The sequence below is a fragment of the Corythoichthys intestinalis genome, chromosome 3, assembly GCF_030265065.1.
Source record: "Corythoichthys intestinalis isolate RoL2023-P3 chromosome 3, ASM3026506v1, whole genome shotgun sequence".
NCBI lineage: Eukaryota > Metazoa > Chordata > Actinopteri > Syngnathiformes > Syngnathidae > Corythoichthys > Corythoichthys intestinalis.
The window spans coordinates 62662323-62687900 of record NC_080397.1 but is presented as its reverse complement, the minus strand read 5'-3'; the positions used below and the strand labels follow the sequence as shown (position 1 = coordinate 62687900).

The window sequence follows — 25578 nt, the reverse complement described above, 5'->3', positions numbered from 1 at the left end:
ATCCCGCCCTCCCCCCAAAACTCACTATTTACAGTACAGATTTACGGTATAGTACATCATTTAAAAATCCATACAAACAGACAAAACAAAAAAAATCAACTCGGTAGTGAATCATGTTTTCGTGATAAAACAAGACGTCTCCGTCATTAGCGTCATCATTTCCCCGACTTGTAGCTAGCTAGCTAGCGTGAGATGGGTTGGTTGAACACACGGAATTCCATATAGTTATGAATATGTACAGTTGCTTTGTTGGAGTATGAACTGCTTTAGCCACATGTTGTATCCTTTGTACATTAGATTGAATGATGTGAACCAACCCTTCTCGCAGCGTTTTGACCCATGGTTTCCTTCTTTTACCTCCACCAAGCAAACAACTCTCTGGCTTTCCTTTGCTAACGCGCTCACACGTAGGGCAAGATGCCGAAGACGAAAACGGCCATGACGGCGGCGCTGAACAGGCCGGCCACGGGTACGGTGACGAACCACGCCAGGAAGATGTTCCGGAAGAGGCGCCAGTCCACCGCCTTCCTGGAGCGGATCCAGCCCACGGCTACCACCGAGCCCACCTGAGCGAGGAGGAGGCGGGACAAAGGCGGGAAAAACGTCAGGTGTCGGAAAGTGGCAATATGACACACGACAAGCACACGGCAGAGAATTGCAGGCTGCTTTTTTTCATTCATCTTTAGTGCTGCAATGACTAACGATCGGGAAAAAAATAGTCAATATATTAGCCCAATATATATCGGCTAGCAAATAGCGGCGATATAAATTTGCTGAAGGCCAATCTGCACATTGTTGGTGCCAGTCTTTCAGGTCCTCCGTGTGTTCGTTTTCAATTCAGGTGAGACGGCTAGACTGGATTGTTAAATGAAGACTGGAGGCAAGAGAACAATACTGTGCAGTTTTAATTTCAGAAATTTCTGGTGCATTTAGTTACAGAACAAGCCGTGTAGAGAAATGCACACTAAACAGAGAGCTTGGCTTCCTTACACAGTCCCTGACAAAAGTCTTGTCGCTTATCCATTTTGTAGAAACAATTGCTAATAACCTGACTTTTAAATGGTGTTATACTTGTATAGCGCTTTTTCTACCTCTCAAGGTACTCAACACGCGTTACACTACATTGCCATCTACCTACTGGTGACACAGCACCAGGAGCAATGTGGGGTTCAGTATCTTGCTCAAGGATACTTAGGCGAGTTCATCAGGGTGGAGAATCGACCCACAACCTCTGGGTTGGGGGACAACTACTCTACCACTGAGCCACACCACGCCACCCCACTTTTAATTATTCAATTGGTTCTCACGACATCACAGGTCGAGGTAAACAGCGCCCCATCCACACTATACACAGTGTTGGTGGTGCACTGCTCCCCACCCCACTGAGACACCGGATGATGGACCAGAATTTCTTTGAAGCCATCTGGAAGTCGTTCTCCATGGCCTCAACAAACTCCTACCATGCCCACGTTTTTGCCTCAGCGAACACATGAGCCGCGTCTGGCCAATCTGAAAGTCCATATATCGGCCCGATATATCGGTCGACCTTTACTGTGTACCAACCCTCTATTTAGATATCCCATATTAAGACAACTGCGACTTATAGTCAGGTGCGGTGTAAAAATGATTTTTTTCCCCAAGTTTTGTGATATTTCGGCGATGTGACATAGTCAGGTATGCTCTAGTTTGTAAATGACAGCATGTATAAATAATGAAGACCAAAAACAGCCTGCATACAAACATCACTCATCATTGTTGGTTAGTTTGAGCAAGCCGGTTAAACAATTTGAAACATATTTGAAACCATAACACATGGGAGTCTGACATCAGCATTTCCTCTGCTTTTGTGATACAGGTAGTTTTACGAACAGGTTACAAACGCATTCCGTTCCTAATATGCTGGCGACGTAACCCGAATTTATGCATAAGTCGGAATTAACCCTTTCAATACCCCTACAAAATAACTATCGGAAAAGTCCCTAAAAATTGTGTTGTGTTTAATGATGGAGGATACACTGCCCTCTGGTGGCAATGTTGGGTCTGGCTGGACTGTCGCCTTGTATGACTGAGAAGCAGACTCAGAGACGTCCGAGATGGATAAAGTATAGCTGCGTTTGAGTTTTGCCCACATAAGTTTGTAAGTTGTTTCACCTAATAAATGTTTGTGCATGTATTTGTAATTAGGTTTAGAGCTACAGTTTGTGGAATTACACGTCAGTGATTTGCTATTAGAATTGTCAGTACGTTAGCATTTGTAGCATTTAAACTAGCAGACTTTTGTTCGGCAAATTAGCCTAATTTAATCTACTAAATTTACATATTGATAAGACTAGGTGGAAGTTTGAGCGCCAGTTGTTTTGTGTCCAGTGTTTTATTGTTAAAATGCAAGTCTTGGGAGATGAAAACATTAAGTTTAGGAAAATGCGCCAGTTTTCGTCACATGTTCACAATGTGTGCCTTTTTATGTATCGTTACCAGTGCTGTTAATAACAACGTTAGAGTACAACGGCATTATTAATGTCGTTATTTTTTTCAATAGTGAGTAATCTAATTACTTTTCTCATCTTGGCAACGCCGTTACCGTTACTGAGGCGTATGTTACTATGCGTCACATGATGGTTAAATGACGCGAGAAAAGTCTGAGAGACACGGAGAGAGAAGAGTGGGTGTGGGAAGGAGGGAAGGGAGTTGTGACGCCGCTGCAAATCGCTGTAGCCGATAGCCTACAAACTACGCCCACGTGATGCTACGGTAGATATCACATGTATATAGAACTAGATGCGAAATGACAGACACGGCGGTGGTTAGCACATGTATAGAGAACTATAAGTGAAATGATAGACTTGCCGATGTTAATTAAACAGTCGCCATCTTAAAGCAGTAGACTTCTTAGGAAGGCTCTGTTGTAAAGAACCTTCCTAGCGACACCTAATTAACTTTTTTATCTAAAATACTCCTAAATCGGCAAAATCTTGACTTGAATCCATCTTTAAATGATGAAAAAGTTTTTAAAAGTTTTAAATGTCGAAAGTAGACAGAAGGAAAATAATGCAATAACGGGAGCAATTTTAACAACTTTAACGGTTGATACACAACATTAAATGACTTTCAAACACAGCAAAGGTTACAATGTTTTTTTGTTTTTTTTTAAATTAAAAAAAAAACATGAAAGGTAAGACTTTGCCAAGTAACTAATTACTACTACATTCAGGTAACTGAGTTACTAACTCAATTACTTTTGGGGAGAAGTAACTTCTAAGTGTAATTAATTACTTTTCTAAAGTAAGATTAACAACACTGGTAATTAGCCTGCATCGTAGCAGTGTGTAACTCATGTGACGTACCTCCACCCAACTCACCAGTGTAGTCTCCAGTCTCCGCATTGCTTGTTTCGAAACACACACGGTAAACATTTTTTTTTTCTATCTTTACAAGAGCGAATATGCAATGTTGCTTTAGCCTTTTAAGTTCTGTGCTGAGTGATCATCATACACCAAATGTAACTCGTAGCGTTAGCATAGCACTCACGTTTGCGTTAGCATTAGGCTAATGCTAACAGCGCGCGTCCTCTTAGACACCTTTTTTGTTGTTGTTTTTTTTTTTTTTACATACATGGCATCCAGGTGGGCATAATTAAATGAAAATAACGTACTGTTTTCCTTCTGAGTGTGTATTATCACCAACTTGGTGATAGATTTGTTGATGCAACAATATGTGCTCGTCTGCCAACATTAATTTGAAATGGTTGGAAACTTTTTTTTTTGGAGTACAACTTTTGAATTTTACAGATGAAAACATTGATCATCATACACTAAATGTGACTCGTAGCGTTAGCACAGCACTCACGTTTGGGTTAGCATTAGGCTAATGCTAATGCCGCGCATCCTCTTAAGCTCTTGGACACCTTTTTTGTTTTTTGTTTTACTTACCTGGCATCCAGGTGGGTATAATTAATTGAAAATAACTAGTTATTTTCCTGTTGAGTGTGTACTATCACCAAGTTGGTGATAGATTTGTTGATGCTACAATATGTGCTTGTCTGCCAACTTTAATTTGAAATAGTTGGAAACCTTTATCTATTTATTTTTGGAGTAAAACTTTTGAATTTTACAGATGAAAACATTGAGTAAATGTCACCTAAAACTAAATTTGTATGAGGCGAAGCCAAACACATTTTGAAATGACTAAAATATGACTAAGGCTAATAAGTATTACCATCCACTAAAACAAATTTTAAACGTGCTGCTGAAAACAACACTGTTTTGAAATGACAAAAACATGACTAATAAGTATCTTTGCTCAAAAGAGTTAGGCGAAAATTAAAACGGCTGACAAAAACAGCAATAGTAAGGTCGAAACGTTCTAAGTCAAGGACATGTTTATGTGAAGACTCCCCTCATTATTATTATGTTGTGAACACTAAAGCTGCTGATGTCAGACTTCCATCAACACAATCTTAACTCACCTTTATTGTCCGCCATCCCGAGACAAGTAGATCACATAACCAAAAATGTGCAATGACCGCCAGCGAGGACTTAGAAAACGGTGTTCAATTTGGACCAAAATTCAATGTAAGTAATCATGATTATTTTGATTTCAATCAGCATCCGCGATTTCTTTTTTACGTAACCTCGGCGCTGTCGTTGCACATTATCACAGCGTGAAGCGGGAGGACGTCGCTCAAGTTGTCTGCCAACATTTTTCAAATAAATAAACTCATCATGGTTCGACGACTTGAGCGTGTCCCCCAGACACAATCATTGAATCCATCAAATCACAGAAATACAAGTCTAAATATCAGAAGAGTGAAGCATTTTTGCCGTAAGTGCGTCTTGAGGAGTGAGACGGTAGCTAGTATTGGGGATGTGAGCTGATGTTGATTACTATTAGTGCTTCATTAATGATCAGTTTTGATATTTGTGTAGTCTCCCAGCGCATACGTAAATGGCAAGGTTCAGTGGCGTTGACAACGATAGACGTACTATTTATGGATGGGACGTCTATCGCCGTCAAAGGCAGTGAATGAGTGAATAGCTTGGAGAAAGCACACAAAGCAGCAAAACCGCAACTGCGGAGTTGTGATTGGCGACTGTTGTCTACACCTGAAGTAGGGCTGCCACTATAAATCGACAATTATTCCATTATTTTGATAGTCAATTCATCGGTTTGAGGTATCGTGGACATGACAGATGGGTCAAAAAAAAATCTTAATAGCTTCTTGATTTGTTTTATTTATTTACTTTTTAAAAATATATATATACAAAGAGTTAATAGTTAATTTTCAAAAAAACATTTAGAATAAGTACATATTTTTTTGTCTTTAAGAATTTTTAAAACTTTTTTTAAATTAACAAAACAAAAATTACATTTGATTTCATTTTTCAAAAAAAACTTTGTATAAAAACCGAAAGGAAAACATTATTTATTTACTGTATTAGAATTTTATACTCATGAAACTTCTTTTATTTTTCATAAAAATACTTAGGCAAAAAACATAGTACTTGTTTTATTATTTAATAAATATATTTTAATTATTTTTCTCACTTAACAATACAAAAAAGGGAAAAGGACTAAATCATCTAATTTTCTATTTGTATTTTATTTTTCCCCAAAAATACTTTTCATACAAAACAAAGAGGAAAACAGTTAATATCATTTACAATGATTCCAAATTATTTTTTTAATTACTAAAAAAAGAAAAAAATCGTTTTAGAAAAAAGTTTTTAAAAATAGGGCAACAGAGTAAATGCTCTTATTTTTCAATTAAAAAACAAAATTTGTTTAATTATTTTGAGGGATTTTTTTTTTTAATTATAAAATATATATATATATATTAAAAAAATGAAACTATGTATCAACATTTTTAGAACTTTATTCTAAATTTAATTATTTTCCATTCTCTTTTTCATTAAATTATTTCAAAATATAATATAATATTGTTGGTTTTTTTTAAATTTCATAATTTAAAAAAATATTTATTTTCATCCATTAACCAAACAAAAAAGGGCAAAAGAGTAAATAATCACATTTTATATTTGTATTTTATTTTCCCAAAAATATTTTTAATACAAAACAAAGAAGAAAACAGTTAATGTTATTTATATTGAATCAATTTCAATTTTTTTTTATTTACTAAAACAAGAAATTATTAATTTTTTAAAATCAATTTTATCGATAGGTTCAATTAAAAAATAAAAAAAAAAAGGGCAAGAGTTAATACCCTTACTTTTTTTTTTTTTCCTTTAAGTTTTAAAAATTATTTTAAATAAAACAAAAACAAAAAAGAAAACAGAAGAAATTATGGATTAACATTTTTAAAACTTTACACTTAAAATTATTCTTTTATTCCATTTTTCATACAAATATTTTGACAAAAAAAAGTCTTAATCATAAAAAAAAAAAAATCATAATTAACAAAAAGGGAAAAGAGTAAATAATTTTCTATTTGTATTTAATTAAAAAAATTTTTAAACAAAACAAAGAAAACCATAAATATTTTTTATAATTATTTCAAATATTTTTTTTAATGACTAAAACTTTTATTAATTTTTTAATCAATTTTGTTTAGAGTTCAACAGCAGTCTTACATTATGTACATTATGTATTAACACTTTTAGATTTTTAAAATTTTTCTCAATTAGTAAAACAAAAAGGTGGAAAGTTATTATGGATTTTTTCTTTTTCTATTTCTATAATCGTTCATGAAAGAGTACTATTCTTGTAATGAATAAAAATAAGATATGCATATTTTGTTGGTTCTAATGCACATTTCCCGCTAAAATGTCAAATCTATAGTAAGAGCGCGGTAAAAAAAACAACTCATCGCAAAAAACAATCGCCGAAAAATCGACAATCAAAATAATGGTCGGTGGCAGCCCTAACCTGAGCGTGATGTCACGACGCCGAGCCGTGTCGAAGCGCGGCTTGGCGACTAGAAGCTGGAATACCTTGCAGTGGGTGGAGCTTATTGGGATGCCCACATTTGATGCAACAAGCACTGTTAGCGCACTCATTACTTCAATGCAAAATCCGCTGTGAAGATAGATGAGTCGAGAGAGAGGGACAAACATGGAGAGAGAGATGGGAGAGGTAAAAAAAAAGTGGAAAACAAGTTGTGACAGGTGGGGGAGAGGGTGGGTGGGCGGTTGGGGGTCTTTAGGGTCTGCTCTGTAGCCAAGCGCGGGGGAGTGGAGGGCCCACACGCCAAACCATGCGAGTGCTGACGAGGAGAAATGGAAAAGAGGAATGAGACAGGATGAGACGTCATGCTGTTCGGGAAGGGGGCGGGGGTCGTGACCCCGGACGGTCCGGTCTGGAGCTGACATTCCTGTAAAAGGGGTGGAGGAGAGGGGCCGCACGCACTGCTAACAGGGGCTTCCAGCAACATTTTTAACCTTTTTAAGTGACATCGCCATCAAATTTAAATAACTTCGTCTTACTAGAAATCCAATGGAACTTCCACTTTGCTTTAAAGTGAATGAAGTACTATCTAGCTGTTAGCCATTTTTGCTTCATGCGATGACGTGAAATCACCCCAAACTGTTTTGATTTTCAATTCGATGATGACCAGCTAAATATGTGTCTTCGGAGATTAAAGGCCGATTTATGCCCTACAGAATCTAATATGCAATGTTGCTTTAGCCTTTATAGGTCTGTTCTGAGTGATCACCGCACAGTAAATGTAACTCTTAGCATTAGCACGCATTACTTTTGGACTAAAACGTTTGAATTATACAGATAAAAACATTTTGAGTAAGTGTAGACTAAAATAAAAAATATCTGAAAACTAGACGAAAAGGAACATGCTTTGAAATAACTGAAGTGCACATCTAGCTGTCTACCGATGTTGTCCAACTCTAAAAATCCAATACCGATATCAAACCAATATCGAGATACGGTCGTGGGCTTAACATAAAATTAGCCAAAATGTCCGTCATTAAATTCATTCATTCATTCATTCAACGGAATAATTCACAAACAAATCACGTTTACACTAGTTACCACTAGGGGGAAACAAAGCATTTCAGCTAGCGGCAGGCAATCACAGGCCTAGACTCTGGACAATGCCAATGAGTGACAATTCCCAACATGTATTTAGCTGGGCTTTTGCCCGGATTTTAAATGATGAATGATGCCTTTTATTACTTTTCTTAGTGACTATTTCTTTCTGGTGATGCAGTAGTTATGAGTTTGTAATTCATTATTTTTCTTGCTCATTTTATTTGTGCACTATGAGTGATTAGGGACTTTCCCTCAATTAACAAATCCCAAGCATCTTAGTTTGGAGACATCTAGAGGTCATTATAAGCATAGCAGTTGTGCTAAACTGTGACCAGCCCATGTATAAAGGCTGTAGGCTTGAATATTAAGTTTTAAAACAACATACATATTAGCACAAAGCTGATGCCATTATATATTGGATGGATGGATGGATGGATGGATGGATGGATGGATGGATGGATGGATGGATGGATGGATGGATGGATGGATGGATGGATGGATGGATGCGCACATCAGTCATTTCAAAACGTGTTCCTCTTCGTCTAGTTTTCATTGATGTACGCTCAGACATCTACTTCAGCCATTAGAGGTCTGTGCTGAATGATTTTTGCACACTAAATGTAACTCTTAGCGTTAGCATAGCAGTATTTTCGGACTGAAACATTTGAATTATACTAGGGCTGTCAAAAATATCGTGTTAACAGGTGATAATTAATTTTTAAAATTAGTCACGTTAAAATATTTGACGCAATTAACGCACAGGCCTCGCTCAAAAAGATTAAAATGACAGGACAGTGCAATGTCCGCTTGTTACTTGTTTTTTGGTGTTTGGCGCCCTCTGCTGGCTCTTGGGTCCAACTGATTTTATGGGTTAGTACCATGAGTGAGCATGGTGTAATTATTGACATCAACAACGGCGAGCTACTAGTTTATTTTTTGATTGAAAATTTTACAAATTTTAATAAAATGAAAACATTAAGAGTTATAACATTTCTATAACTTGTACTAACATTTATCTTTTAAGAACTACAAGTCTTTCTATCCATGGATCGCTTTAAGAGAATGTTAATAATGTTAATGCCATCTTGTTGATTTATTGTTATAATAAACAAATACAGTACTTATGTACAGTATGTTGAATGTATATATCCGTCTTGTGTCTTATCTTTCCAGTCCAATAATAATTTACAGAAAAATACGGCATATTTTAGAGATGGTTTGACTTGCGATTAATTACGATTAATTAATTTTTAAGCTGTAATTAACTCGATAAAATTTTTTTAATCGTTTGACAGCCCTAAATTATACTGATGAAAACATTTTCATCAACGAAAACTAGACAAAGAACACGTTTTGAAATGTCCATCCATCCATGCATCCATGCATCCATCCATCGTTGCTTTATCCTTTAGAGATTTGTGCTATCAACACACACTAAATGTAACTCTTAGCATTAGCATAACATTTGCGTTATCTTTAGCATTTAGCATTGCAAGCGTTGTCTTAACGTCTCAGACAACCTTTTTTTTTCATACATTTCGTCTAGGTAGGTTTAATTGATTGAAAATAACGTACTGAGTGCGTATTATCATTACGAATTTAGCGTTGCCCTTGTAGATGCTCCAATATGTGCTGGTCTGTCAATATTCATTCCAAATTGTTGGTAACCTTTATTTTTGGACCAAAACTTTTGAATTATACAGACGAAAACATTTTGAGTAAGAGCTGACTAACACTAGACGAAGACAAACTTATTTTGACCTCAATAAACTATGACTAACAAGTAATTTCGCCCAAAAAAGACAAAAATTAAAAGAAAATTAAAAAAACAGTCCTGTTGAAAATTTAAATTTTTTATTTAAATAAAAATAAATAAATAAAACAGACAAACAAACTTACGGACTAATAACATGATTTTATCCAAGCATATTATGGAACAGGTTGCACTAGCAAGCGCTTTTGACATTTGAATTCGACAAGTCTTTAACAAAAACGCTCATCAAAATAGGTTATCTTGATTAGAATGAATCTCCTTTTTAAACTAAACCGTTCTGAACAATAAAATTCGTGAACATTGGCAAAGTTTAACGAAGCATACGATGCTAACAGCGCGACGATTTTGGCTAGCTTTGCTTTCATTTGAAATTAAAAAATCAATCACTATATATGCACTGCACTTCAGACAAACACGTCTATTCTGTTTACTTTCAAATTTCATTTTTCAACACTGAAAACCAAAGCGAATTGCGTGATTTTATTTCACTCCACAAAACAAAAAATGAGGCTAACAGCTAACGTTTTTAGCTCATTTACAGCCAATGATTCTGGTGTTTCTAATGATTTTCAAGTGCTTTTGCCCTGAATTTGGTTACTTTTAATCCCAATGACTGGTGGCCCGAGAAGTAGTGCGTGCTGGCCCTCTTGTCTGGACAAATCCTGTCGAAGGACAAAGAGGCGAGTTAAGGGGCCGGCAAGGGGCCCCGCTTGGTTGCCATACCTTGCAGTGTGTGGTACTGACAGGGATTCCGATATTGGAAGCCAACACGACTGTGAGTGCGGACGCCAGTTCAATAGTGAATCCACTGTGGAGGGGAGAGAGGAGGAGGAGGAGGAGCAAAAAAACATTTTTCATTGAAATGCCAACTGGGTAGAGGGTTAGCGATGGCGGGCTACCGTCTGAACAGCGAGCGGCCAAGATGGTCCACCTTTCATGTTAGCAAAACGCATTTGTTATACCTACCTTGGAAATATGTCTCCGCTTGCATTCACTATAAGAGAAGTCACTTATTGGCTGAGATTTATGAACTTTAACATTTCAAAGGCAGTGGTCACTACTATTCAAAAGTTAGCAATAGCTTTAGACCAGGTCACAGAATTGATGTTGTGGCAGTTACAGTGGTATGAAAAAGTATCTAAACCTTTTGAAATTTCTCACATTTTTGCATAAAATCACCATCAAATGTGATCTGATCTTTGTCAAAATCACACAGATGAAAAAACAGTGCTTTAACTAAAACCACCCAAATATTTACAGGTTTTCATATTTTGATGAGAATAGCAAGCAAACGATGACAGAAGGGGGAAAAAGAATTAGGTGAACCCTCTGCCTAAGGAGACTTAAAGAGCAATTGAAACCAATTATACCAAACAATTTAAGTCAGGTGTGTGCCCAATCACTGATGAGTGGTTTAAAGCTGCCCTGCCCACTATAAAACACACACCTGGTAAGAATTGTCTTGATGAGAAGCATTGTCTGATGTGCATCATGGCTCGGTCAAAAGAGCTGTCTGAAGACCTGCGATCGAGGATTGTTGATTTGTAAAAAAGCAGGGAAAGGATACAAAACCATCTCTAAAATTGTGGAGATTCATCCATCGACAGTCAGAGAAGTTGTATACAAATGGAGAGAGTTTGGCACTGTTGCTTCTCATCCGAGGAATGGCCGTCCCCCAAAAATGATGCCAAGAGTTCAGCGCAGAATACTCAGAGAGGTAAAAAAGAACCCTAGTGTGTCTGCTAAAGACTTACAGAAATCACTGGCACAGTCCAATATTTATGTGAACACATCAACTATAAGTAAAACTATGGCCAAGAATGGTGTTCACGGGAGGACTCCACGAGGATGCCAGTGCTGTCTAAAACATTTGTTCTCGTTTAATGTTCGCAAAAAGGCACTTGGACACGCCACAGATGTTTTGGCAACATATTTTGTGGATTGATGAAACAAAAGTTGAATTGTTTGGGAGTAACACAGAAAGTCATGTGTGGAGGAAAAATGGAACAGCTCACCAACATCAACACCTCATCCTCACCGTGGTGGAGGGAGCATCATGTTTTGGGGCTGTTTTGCTACCTCAGGGCATGGACAACTTGCAATCATTAATGGAAGAATGAATTCAAATGTTTTGCAGGAAAAGCTGAGGCCGTCTGTCAGAGTGTTGAAGCTAAAAAGAGGACGGATGCTGCAACAAGATCCAAAACACAGAAGTAAATGAACTTCAGAATTGTTTCAGAAGAACAAAATAAACATCCTGGAGTGGCCAAGTCAAAGTCCAGACTTGACCCCTATTGAGATGCTGTGGCATGACCTAAAGACAGCGATTCATGCCAGACATCCTAGGAATCTGACTGGACGACAGCAGTTTTGTAGAGAAGATTAGTCCTGATCGATGTGCCAGACTGATCTGCAGCTACAGGAAGCATCTGGTTGAAGTTATTGCTGCCAAAGGGGGGGCAAAATATTAAATGTGATGGTTCACTTACTTATTTTCCCCCTTCTGTCATTGTTTGCATACTATCCTCATGAAAATATGAAAACGTATAAATGTTTGAGTGGTTTTAGTTAGAGCAGACAGTTTTTTCATCTGTGTGATTTTGACAAAAGATCAGATCACATTTGATGGTGATTTTATGCAGAAATGTGAGAAATTCCAATAGGTTCAAATACTTTTTCGTACCACTGTAGTATAGGAAATTGATATTGAAAACACCCATTGACGACGATAGTCCAATCCATTATAACTGCATGGGCTGGAAGCGATCGAATGAATGTCTATTGTCGTCGATGGCGTCCAAAAAGTTAGGCTACTGTATGTGAGGTCACACTAGATATATAATACACAACAACAAAAAATCTATAAAAATCTCAAAGCATAACACACCAGCCACACTTACATAAGTATATGTCTTCATTCGTTTCCTTTTTTATATTTTTAATACATATTTTGAAGTTTTAAAATTTTTGTAATTAATCTTTTAAAACCTACAATTATATATTTTTTAAATCCGTAATGGCTTTTTTTAAATTTGCCTTAAAAAAATGACTATTTAAACAAGTTTTTTTTCCAAATTTATTTTATTTTAAAATTATTTATAACTGTTTGTACTGCCAATCGCAAAATACAACAATCAACACTCGAACTACAATCGGATGTCAAATGTGCACCTCAAAATATTGTCCCGTGTGCCACAATGAGCCCATGAGCCACAAGTTTAAGACCACTGACCTATATGAATGTAATAAAAACATTTACGAAATCATAATTCATGCATGAAAGGGTCAATTCGGAACCGACTTTCATATTTTTCAAGTTTGAAGAAGGTTGACTGCGCTTATTATCTGTCATGCAAAGACGAGCTTCTGAGTTGCTGTCATGAATGTCAGTCATTAAAGTGTGTATGACAGGATAAAAAAAGTCCTAAATAGCATTATTATGTGAATTAGAATCATATTTTGAGACGATTTGACAATATACAACAATTTGGCAAAGCGCAGATGACGACAAATTAGTTTTTTAATATGCCGTTTAGCCACGCCTGCCATTAGAGCGCTCTAGCGTCCCCAAATGGAGGATGACGTCGGCAGGGTCATGAGTTCATCTGATTTATAATTCAGCCCATTGAGGGGGAATTATTCAGAACGAGGAAAATGCGACGATGAGAAGAGCAAAATGTCATTGTTTCAATCTATCTACTCCAATATTTTAACAGGATATTCTTTTTATCCAAGTATTTTTCCCCAATTGCTAAATAAATGGTATGGTCATGAAAAATAACAGTCTTGTGCTAAATGGAATACGAAATATTAAAAATGTATTTCTTCAGTAGGACATGGCAAAATTACTCCATAATGATCAAAACTGTCAACCCCTTGGCACCTCCCCACAATATTTTATGCCACCGGAGTTAGTCCGGCTTTTGCAATTTCCCTGCCCCGGCTTCGGAGAGCGTAAACAAACCAGGAGGCGTGACAGCTAGCCGACATACTAACCCAAACCGAGTGACGTCTCGAAGTCTTATTTTCGCTTTATGAAGCGAAAAATCACACAAAACTACCCTGGATCATTTCACACGGTGGTGGGGTTGTCGATTGTCTTCGCCGATCGGCAACCCGCCCATCGGCGAGCAAGTTACAGCTCGTCGTTCCCCTGCTGCGGGCAGGAGAGCCTGTTTGCCGATAAAGCAGCTGGAGAATGGCCACCGGACAAACAGGCCGACGTCGGAGGAGCGCGTAGCTGCCACGTGGTCAACATGAATATGGCGTACATTAATGTTTAAAAACACGGCGAAGACGTAAACAGTGAGAGAGTGGCGTGCAGTTGTTGTGTGTAGCTAACAAGGCAGGATGTGTGAGAACTTTTCTACATGTCCTTCCATGATCAAACGTAAGTAAATATTCCTTTATTTAAAGATAGCGTTAACTTTGTAATCGCTGTATTCGCTGCCTTTTTAACACAAAGTTGCAATTTCTGATGGGGTGGAAAATTTGACAGAACACCGGGCTCACGAAGAGGGCAAAAAGCTGAGTGTAGCGCTCTCCCTGCGGGGGGGTGCAACAACCCGCCGGTCGTCGGCCGAATGGCATTCTCGGTGGACAAGGAGCACTTGTTTTGGCCGATCTCGGGGTGAATGGGAACTTTCTGAAACCCAAAAAGGCTCACACGCCTCTCCCTTGTGCAACAACAAAAGCCTGCAGCCATTTGGCTGACGTGATTCATAAATGGAATATATAAAACGATTGCTTCCACGCACATCCAAGCGGTCCATTTCATTCAGGAGCATAAAAAACCGAACGAAATATGAAATATGCTTTCTGGTGTCATACGCACTTTTTAAGGTTGAAACACAGCAAGCGCGGGTGATAGGTTAAAGCAGTGTTTTTAAACCGGTGTGCCGCGAGAAATTATCCTATATCGCATTTGTTTGGTTTTTTTTACGTCGTCGGGCAAAGTTGCAGTAGGAAGGAAGGAAGGAAGGAAGGAGTAGGTTGAAAGTTCTCGGTCGTGTGCAGATTAGTGACGTACTGCTCGTGTCGTGTTCAAAAACTGCTTGGATTTCCAGCTATTCGCCACCTTGCTGTCCGTGACAATGTTGACCCTAGCACGTTTACTTGACATCATTTCATTAGACTCGTCAAGTGTCAAGATACAGGAAAGTGTCCTTTCCATTTTATCCAAATGTGACAACCGTCAACCCCCCCCGTGTTTCGTTTTATTCCTACACATTGTCGAGGACAGCAAGGTGGCTGATGGCTACAAATCCGAGCAGTTTTTGAACGCGACACAAGCAGCTATGGTGCCAAGCAAGCTTAAACATCATCGCCAAACGAAACACTAGTCTCTTCAAAACAAGTTGATGCACAATTTTGTTCGGGAAAACAGAGAAACAGGAAAGTTTTTTTAAGAAAACCTACAAAGGTAAATGAGAAAGCCTTCCAAACCAGTTAGCTTGTTGCTAAATCCAAAAAGTCCCACACTGTGGCAGGGACATTGATGGAGAAAATATTAAAATATTATGTGACCCGAAGTGAATTAGCACATTATGTCTTAAGATAAATTCAATCCGGGTCAAAGGGAGGAATGATGGGGGAAAATATTACATTATGCCTTTGTGATGTATGATTGCTTCTGTGACCTAGATTGTGACAACTTTGATTGTTTTTACCTTGAGTTTCATAGTTAGGAGGGAATCTCACGAAATAACTTGTTTTGCTTACACGCCTGGGTTCCATAGTTAGGAGGGAATCTCACGAGATAACTTGTTTTGCACTTATAATATTTACCGTGGAAACACAATATCTGCTACCGGACGGCGCAACCTGGGAACCACGCAAAGAAAAGCCCCTTTTTCGAGGGGCTGAACCAAAAGTAGCTTTGTCCTTTCTCAAGTAACGTTAAACATGTCGCAAAATGCGCAAACGCGGCGATTCCAAAGTAAAGGCTACAAACTTTCTTGAAAGAAAGGAATATTAACTTACGTTTGATCATGAAAGGACTTGTAGAAAAGTTCTCCTCAGATACATCCTGCCAAGTTAGCTGCACACTACAACTGCACACCGCTCTCACCATTAACGACTTGGCCTTGTCGTTAAGCATTAATTAAGAAGCCCGCTTCACAAAGATACGATGTTGGAAATTGAAGCAAGGTTTTCAATGCTCTCATAGCGATGTCAGGATATTCCGGAATGACTTTAATTCAGAACCTTGGTAGAGTTGTTCTCTCAAATGTACATTTCATAAGGTCGCCGTCATTTGCAATCTCTACAAGTTGATCCTCTTGTTGCACAGACATGCTCGAATCACTCGGTTTATTCACAAATGGGTCACGAATACACTCCTTCGCAATTCGTGGGTCTTTGAGGTTGTAGGCTCGTCAGGTGCACTTTTCGTCGTAAAAATATCTCCAAAGACGTCTGTTTTCCAGACATCTTCGCTCGTGTGGGGGCTAATTGTTTCCGGGAACAAACGTGGTGCGCCCGCGGCCTAGTAATACGTTATTATCGAGGACAAGCGCACATATATACAGTTGTGGTCAAAAGTTTACATACACTTGTGAAGAACATAATGTCATGGCTCTCTCTTGAGTTTCCAGTTATTTCTACAACTCAGATTTTTCTCCGATAGAGTGATTGGAACAGATACTTCTTTGTCACAAAAAACATTCATGAAGTTTGGTTCTTTTATGACTTTATTATGGGTGAACAGAAAAAAGTGATCAAATCTGCTGGGTCAAAAATATACATACAGCAGCGCTAATATTTGGTAACATGTCCCTTGGCCATTTTCACTTCAATTAGGCGCTTTTGGTAGCCATCCACAAGCTTCTGGCAAGCTTCTGGTTGAATCTTTGATCACTCCTCTTGACAGAATTGGTGCAGTTCAGTTAAATTTGATGGCTTTCTGACATGGACTTGTTTCTTCAGCATTGTCCACAAGTTTAAGTCAGGACTTTGGGAAGGCCATTCGAAAACCTTAAATCTAGGCTGATTTAGCCATTCCATTACCACTTTTGATGTGTGTTTGGGGTCATTGTCCTGTTGGAACACCCAACAGCGCCCAAGACCCAATCTTCGGGCTGATGACGTTAGGTTATCTTGAAGAATTTGAAGGTAATCCTCCTTCTTCATTATCCCATTTACTCTCTGTAAAGCACCAGTTCCATTGGCAGCAAAACAGCCCCACAGCATAATACTACCACCACCGTGCTTGACGGTAGGCATGGTGTACTTGGGGTTAAAGGCCTCACCTTTTCTCCTCCAAACATATTGCTGGGCATTGTGGCCAAACAGTTCGATTTTTGTTTCGTCTGACCACAGAACTTTCCTCCAGAAGGCCTTATCTTTGTCCATGTGATCAGCAGCAAACTTCAGTCGAGCCTTAAGGTGCCGCTTTTGGAGCAAGGCCTTCCTTCTTGCACAGCAGCCTCTCAGTCCATGGAGATGCAAAACACGCTTGACTGTGGACACTGACACCTGTGTTCCAGCAGCTTCTAATTCTAGGCAAATCTGCTTTTTGGTGATTCTCGGTTGAATCTTCACCCTCCTGACCAATTTTCTCTCAGCAGCAGGTGATAGCTTGCGTTTTCTTCCTGATCGTGGCAGTGACAAAACAGTGCCATGCACTTTATACTTACAAACAATTGTTTGCACTGTTGCTCTTGGGACCTGCAGCTGCTTTGAAATGGCTCCAAGTGACTTACCTGACTTGTTCAAGTCAATGATTGTTCAAGTCAATAATCACTCACAAGAAATTGCTAATTCGTGTTGCTGTATGTATATTTTTGACCCAGCAGATTTGATCACTTTTTCTGTTAACCCATAATAAAGTCATCAAAGAACCAAACTTCATGAATGTTTTTTGTGACAAAGAAGTATCTGTTCCAATCACTCTATCGAAGAAAAATCAGAGTTGTAGAAATAACTGGAAACTCAAGAGAGCCATGACATTATGTTCTTCACAAGTGTATGTAAACTTTTGACCACAACTGTATATTATATACACAAACAAGATGTACTGCTAGCAGTCCAATCAATGGCTTCCTATGACGACATTCTAATCTATCCTGTAGTATTATATCTAGAGTAGACAGGGATATTGGTGTGTTAAGCAGGGGCACAGGGTTAATTCGGCCAGAATGCGGTCGTTATTAAATCATTATTTCTGTGCGGCCCGGTAGCAAATGTGCCACGGACCGGTACCTGTCCGCGGCCCGGCAGATGGGGACCCCTGGGCTAAAGGGACTCTGATATTGGTTCCTCTGTTAAAGCTTTCGTCAACGTACAATTACGTTGACTTTGAATGGGAACCTATTACACGACGAGAAACGCATCTGGTCCGAACGCACCTTTAGATGTACGTTTTCCTCCGAAAGGTACTTAGGTAAATGTAATAGAGTGAATATAACACGTTACAACCCACCCCTGACTAGCATACATTTTTTTCCCCCAAATGTGGGTGATCCATTGACACTACCTTTAAGATTTCCTAATCGCTTCGATGTTTTTCATTCCACTTTGTAGTTGAACTTTGTTGGTTGTTCCCAGTGGCTCACTGGCAAAGCCACGTGGGATCGGCGACCGTTGCCGACAAGGAAGAAAATAAATGTTTCCGTCTGTGAAACTCCCGACAAAGCCGCAATGTGCATCTCCAGTGTCCAGTGCACAAGCGCATAATAGAGGCACAAGCAGTCAAGCACATTAGCGCGCCGGCCTGCCCTGGCTCCCGCACAGCGTGGCATGGAAACAGACAGAGGAAGAAGGAGCTCCTTTAGAACGCCGGAGCACAGCAAATTTGTCTTTGAGGACTGGCAACGGGCGGCGACAGTGATGGAAAGGGGGAAGATTAGGGAAGAAAAGCAAGGAAGGAAAGAAGGGGCCAACGAAAGGATGAGACGGCCAGGCCGTGAGAATGAGATTCGGAGGTGAGAAACGTGGAGCATTAACCCTTTCATGCACAAATTATGTTTTTTTTCAAGCACTCATTGAGCTTGAACTAAAGACCCAATTTTTATTTTTTTGTCTCTTAATTTAAAAAATAACGGGTAGTATATTCATTTATTTTTCATATTTATTTTTCTGAATTTCGCCTTAATTGATTTTTTTAATTTATATTTTTTAATGGGAAAAACTAAGGGAAAAAATAGCAACATTTTAAAAAATATATATTTTTTTAAATTTGTATTTAAAAAAAAAAAAGGTAAAAATTTTTTTTAAATATATTTTTTAATGTAAAAAAATGTCATTTTAAAATTTTCGACAACGTCCTAAAATATAGTACATATCCTTTTTTTGATTTAATGTATTTCTATGTTTATTTAAAGCAACACTTGGTAACTTTTCAATTTTGGTCGATTTTAGCGACACCGGTCGACGAAAGTGGTAGTGTAGACTGTGTTTCCCATAAGGACCAGCGCACACACGCACAGTGTCGTAAAATCATCAATCAATCAAAAATCAATCTCCCAGTTGCCTGCAACATTTCTGTTTCCAGCAGCTGTATGAAGGATGACTAGTCATTAAGTAATGAAACCAGTTGTGGCTAAACAAAAGCATATGACGGTTAGCAACCGTGTGGCTTAGCGCCGCAATAAGTATGTTCAGTAAACTCTAGGAGCTGCGAGGACTGGCCGAACTGTATTTTTGCCTTTCGTAATATGCATGTTTTTTTCGTAACAAGAGGCAATATCGTCCCGTTAAGGCGAGTCTTAACCTGAAAAATCTGTATGTAGAGACATTTGTAAGTAGAGGTACCACTGTACAGGTAGTCCCCGGGTTACGAACGAGTTCCGTTCCTACGCTGGCGACGTAAACCGAATTTCCGCGTAAGTCGGAATCAACCCTTTAAGTAACCCAAAATAACTCTCCAAAAAGTCCAAAAGTATTGTATTTTGTCGAATGATAGAGGATACACTGCCCTCTAGTGGCAGCGTTGGGTCTGGCTGGATGGTTGCCTTATGACTGAGAAGCAGACTCAGATGTCATGGATAAAGGATAGCTGCGCTCTGGTTTGGCCCACATAAGGCTGTAAGTTGTTTCAGCTAATGTATGTATGTGTATGCATTTGCAATTAAATTTACACTTACAGTTTGTGGAGTTACGTGTGAGCGATTTCCTATGACAATTTTAAATACGTTAGCATTCGTAGCATTTAAGGTATAGGACTTTTGTTAGGCAAATTAGGCTATTAATCTACTATATTTACTCGTTGATTGAACACCAAATGTTTTGTGTTTTATTGTTAAAATGCGTGTCGTATTGAACATAAGTGTACATGTGTGTGTTACAGCTTTACAAATTGTCAAAAGCGAAGGAAGTCAAAAAGCTTCAAAAAAGCTTCAAAATTGATTGACGTCTGTAAAGCTGTACAACTTCACGTTTAAAGAGGACAGAACACGTCAAACTAATAAAGTAAAGTAAAAAGATACTGTGTGGTACAATAAGATACGATGCAACGAAAAAAAAACAAAATGGTGGACGATACTCCATGGTCGTTAAGTTGAAATCACGTAAGGTGAGTACGTTGTAACCCGGGGACTACCTGTATTATTCTTTTTTAACAATCAATATATGACAACTCTAAACAAAATTCTTTCTGCTGCTAAGCATGTGACAAAGGTGTTACTGTCCCTTTAAATCGCAGTTAATAAACATGACTATAAAGCAAAAAAATGGAAAAACTGGTGCAACTAAGTCAGGACAATCAGAAACTACAACATGTCTTCTTCATATACAATACACACACATGCAAGGCCAGCACCCCTTGTGTATCCTCTCTCACCTTGATGGCGTGATGGGAGTCAAGTCTTTCCCCATGGTCTGGATGACTCGGCGACCCCACACCCACAGGCCGGCGCAGATGCCCAAACCGCCGTAAAAAAGCAGCCAGATGGGAGTCGGGGCATCCTGCATGACACCGCCCTGGTCGTATATCATCCATAGCGCGACCAATGGTCCGATGGCGTTACTGCAAAGGAAGACGGTTTAGGTTGGTTGTTTTCTCCTAGATTCTGGTAAGTTGGAGAAGTTGTCAAATCATATTATTATCGTAAATATTGTCAGTTTATGGTAATGTTTTGAACTACCAATGTGCTATGCTTGTGCTGTGTTTCACCAGTCAGTGAAATGACATTTCTGTATCTGTACACGAGCTCTGTTTTCTTGTATTCTTCTATTTATTGGTGCTCAAATTAGGGTGCGGGTACAATAATTTTCCCTAGATTTTACAAGTAAATTTGGGGTGCGCATTATACACAGGTGTAAAGGTGTGCAAAATTTCCGATTCTTAGATTATTCGCGATTCGGCCGTGGAAGATTCGAGAACGATTCACAAACATCCAAATTCCGATTACTGAAATATGCCAAGTAAAGCGGAAGTACAACACACTCAGCGCGCCGCGCGGTCTTCGGGACGGAACGGAGCGAAAGTAGCTAAACATCATGCTTCTCATTACCCGCCCCTCGGGTAATGCCAATGCTCAACTCACGGCTCTAGCTCAACTCATGCCACGAGATAAAAAAAACACAACAACATACCTGACTGCTGCCGAAAAGCTGCTACAAAGTACAGCCACATAATGTTACGGTAGATATCATTTATATAAGACTAGATGCATTATAGATTTGGTAGTGTTAACAGCACATCTACAAAAAGCTAGATGCGAGCGTTAGTAAACGGCTGCCATCTTAAAGCAGTACACTTCCCTGCAAGGCTGTTCTAGCGAACCTTCCAAGCAAACCTAATTAACTTTTTATATAAAATACTCCTAAATCGGTAAAATATTGACTTGAATCTATCTTTAAAATAGTTTTAAAACTTTAGGGAAATTATGGAATAACGGGAGCAATTTTTACAACTTTAACGGTTGATTCACAACATTAAATTAATTGAATGTAGTTTAAAGCTGCTGATACAGAATGGGGACTGGAGTTTTTTTATTTAATGTTATTTTGGTATATTTGTTTACTGCTATATGTTAACTTGATACTGAAATAGTAGTTTGGTTTAGCCTGAGAGTATTTTTGAAAAATTTTGGAACTAATGTACCCCCCCCAAAAAATTTTTTTTAATAAATAAAAAAAAAAAATAGGAGGGGGTGCATCAATAATCGTTTTATAATCGAATCGGAGCTTCTGAATCGTAATCGAATCGTTAGGTGTCCAAAGATTCCCAGCTCTACGCAGGTGCACCTTATATTCGGGAAATTCCAGAATTGAGCAGCATTTCATGTCCCGCTTTTCAGATATCAAATAAATATCATTCCAAAAAAATTCTCTGTTTCTGAGTAAATGTAGTAAGTTACTGCCAAACATGTCGGTCCGATATTATGATTTTTTTTTTTTTTCAAGATTGGCCATTGGCCAATATATACAGTGGGGCAAATAAGTATTTAGTCAACCACTAATTGTGCAAGTTCTCCCACTTGAAAATATTAGAGAGGCCTGTAATTGTGGCGATCCATGGATAGAAAGACTTGTAGTTCTTAAAAGATAAATGTTAGTACAAGTTATAGAAATTTTATATTAAAACCCCTCAATGTTTTCGTTTTAATAAAATTTGTAAAATTTTCAAACAAAAAATAAACTAGTAGCTCGCCATTGTTCAGCACCACCAATTCTCATGGTGCTGAAAACCATAAAATCAGTTGCACCCAAGAGCCAGCAGAGGGCGACAAAACTCCAAAAACACAAGTAACAAGTACACATGACACTGTGCTCTCATTTTAATCTGTTTGAGCGGGGCATGTGTGTTAATTGCGTCAAATATTTTAACGTGATTAATTAAAAAAATTAATTACCGCCCGTTAATGCAATAATTTTGACAGCCCTAATAAAAACAAAATGATCAAAAATTGTTTAAGTCCAGTTCTATATTAGCAAGTGTTCTTGTTCTAATGTTGCACAACTTCAGCTGTGGTTGTGGGTTTAGTGTATAAGGTCTGTTTATTTCAGTTTTATTTAAAATATTTCAGTTCTTTATTTTTTGCTCATGTTCAATTTCTTTAAAACCCATACATCTCAAAATAACACATTCTAGAGCTATAATTGCAATACAGTGATAACGTGGTATTTTTGCTTAAGGTTATCATACCGTCAAAATCTCATAGCAGCACATGCCTACTCCATATAGTGTATGCATAACACAACCGCAACCACTACTACTACTGCGACTGCTACTACTACTTTACCTAAATGAAAAAAGTTTTAAAATAGGCCATTCAAAGTGCGGAAAATCCGATAATGAATGAGCATTATAATTACCTTTCATAATCAACCTGCTTTTTTAAAAAAGCATATCAGCCACAAATATCAGCTTACAAAATCGGCTTTGGACATCAGCAATCGGCTGATTTTTTTTTTTTTTTATCTTTGAAAATCCCTTATCAGTCAACCTCTATTAAATACCGCATAAAAATGTTATAAAAATGTAACCGCTGATCTGTAAGTTCAGCTAATCAGGCCGACCCATTATTGATGAATATGTTGGAGAAAATCAGAAAAGTCAAGGGTTAGTCGTGATGTCACATCTGGAAATAAGTAGGGCTGTCAAAATTATCGCGTTAACGGGCGTTAATTAATTTATTTAATAAATCATGTTAAAATATTTGACGCAATTAACGTACATGCCCCGCTCAAACAGATTAAAATGACAGCACAGTGCAATGCCAACTTTTTACTTGTGTTTTTTGGAGTTTTATGGCCCTCTCCTGGCGCTTGGGTGCGACTGATTTTATGGGCTTCAGCACCCATGAGCATTGTGTAATTATTGACATCAACAATGGCGGGCTACTAGTTTATTTTTTGATTGAAAATTTTACAAATTTTATTAAAACGAAAACATTAAGCGGGGTTTTGATATAAAATTTCTATAACTTGGACTAACATTTATCTTTTAAGAACTACAAGTCTTTCTATCCATGGATCGCGTTAACAGAATGTTAATGCCATCTTGTTGATTTATTGTTATAATAAACAAATACAGTACTTATCTATCGTAAGTTGAATGTATATATCCATCTTGTGTCTTATCTTTCTATTCCAACAATAATTTACAGAAAAATAGGGCATATTTTATAGATGGTTTGAATTGCGATGAATTACGATTAATTAATTTTTAAGCTGTGATTAACTCGATTAAAAATTTTAATCGTTTGACAGCCCTAGAAATAAGTTGTCACCTGACGTCGTTGCCTCCGTGGGCGAAGGAGCCGAAACAGGCGGTGAGAATCTGCAGGAAGTGGAAGAGCAGAAAGACCTCGGACTTGTCCTTCTCTTCGTGTTCCTCCTCGGCCAGGTCGTCCAGAGGCATCGGCGCGGATCCCCCTTCTTCCTCCACCCCTTCCAGCTCGGTGGCCAGCTTCATCTCCACCCCGCCCTCCTCCGCCTCTATCTCCGCCTCGGCCACGGCGTTGCAGTACGACGAGTAGCTGTCGTAGCGCACGCGCTTCTTGGAGTAGGACACGCTGTTGCTGCGGCCGCCGCCGCCGCCCTCCCCGACCAGCTTCTCGCTGTCGTCTCGCGATTCCGTGCGCATGAGCGGCTGCACGGGCATCCCGCAGATGGCCGCCGTGTAGCAGGTGTAGCTGTTGTTGCGACGCAGAAGGCGGTAGTTGTTGTCGGGCTGGCCGGTTCCGCCGGACGGACGCTCGTTGTCGTCCATCCGGCCCAGGTGGATTTTATGCAGCAGGTCTTTATACAGGCCCGAGTCCTTGTGGACCGTGTGGTACACCTGGCCGTCGCTACGCATGTGACCGTCGAAGTTAAAGCTGCCGTTAGAGACCGGAGACTTCAGGCAGCCGTTGGTCATTGAGTGGGTGCGACCTGCGAAATAGAACAGGAATTTGTGACGTGGGGAGGTATGGAACTCAGCAATTCTGAGATATTGCTCAATTTCTCTCAGAAAATGATTGCAATTACAAATGCTTTCTTCATTTATTTTGCTTGCAATGAAAAAACACAAAAGAGAATGAAATAATTTTTTAAATCATTATCATTTTACACAAAACTCCAAAAATGGGCCGGACAAAAGTATTGGCACCCTAAGCCTAATACTTGGTAGCATAACCTTTATACAAAATAACTGCGAACAACCGCTTCCGGTATCCCTCAGTGAGTTTCTTACAAAATTTGAGACCATTCTTCTTTGGCCAACTTCTACAAAGTCTCTGAGATTTGAAGGGTGCCATTTTCAGATTTCTCCACAGGTGTTCTATAGGATTCAGGTCTGGCCACTTTAGAAGTCTGCAGTGCTTTCTCTCAAACCATTTTCTAGTGCTTTTGGGTCATTGTCCTGCTGGAAGACCCATGACCTCTGAGGGAGACCCAGCTTTCTCACACTGGACCTTACATTATGCTGCAAAATTTGTTGGTAGTCTTCAGACTTCATAATGACATGCACACGGTCAAGCAGTCCAGTGCCAGAGGCAGCAAAGCAACCCCAAAACAACAGGGAACCTCCGCCACGTTTGACTGTAGGGACCGTTTTCTTTTCTTTGAAGGCCTCGGTTTTTTCCTGTAAACTCTATGTTGATGCCTTTTCCCAAAAAGCTGTACTTTTGACTCATCTGACCAGAGGAATGATGGGGGAAAATATTCCATTATGCCTTTGTGATGTATGATTGCTTCTGTGACCTAGATTGTAACAACTTTTGTTTTTTCATAGTTAGGAGGGAATCTCACGAGATAACTTGATTTTCCACTCATAATATTTACCGTGGGAATACAACATCTGCTACCGGACGGCGCAACCTGGGAAGCACGCAAAGAAAAGCCCCTTTTTCGAGGGGCTGAACCAAAAGTAGCTT

At 38.8% G+C, this 25578-nt stretch overlaps 1 protein-coding gene across 6 annotated transcripts in view; it reads right to left on the bottom strand.

The window, feature by feature from the left end:
- Positions 1-260: 260 nt before the first annotated feature.
- slc20a2 (solute carrier family 20 member 2) overlaps positions 261-25578 on the bottom strand; it is a 126361-nt gene continuing 101043 nt past the window's right edge. For 5 of the 6 annotated variants that reach the window (XM_057832789.1, XM_057832792.1, XM_057832793.1 and 2 more), the window contains exons 8-11: positions 23953-24595; positions 20556-20741; positions 10499-10583; positions 261-566 (exon numbers count right to left, since the gene is read on the bottom strand). In XM_057832789.1, coding sequence (XP_057688772.1) covers positions 402-566; positions 10499-10583; positions 20556-20741; positions 23953-24595 — 1079 coding nt within the window. In that variant the 3' untranslated portion in view covers positions 261-401. Of the gene's footprint in view, positions 567-6947; positions 7033-10498; positions 10584-20555; positions 20742-23952; positions 24596-25578 lie in introns of all 6 variants that reach the window. The other variant, XM_057832790.1, reaches the window with a different exon arrangement.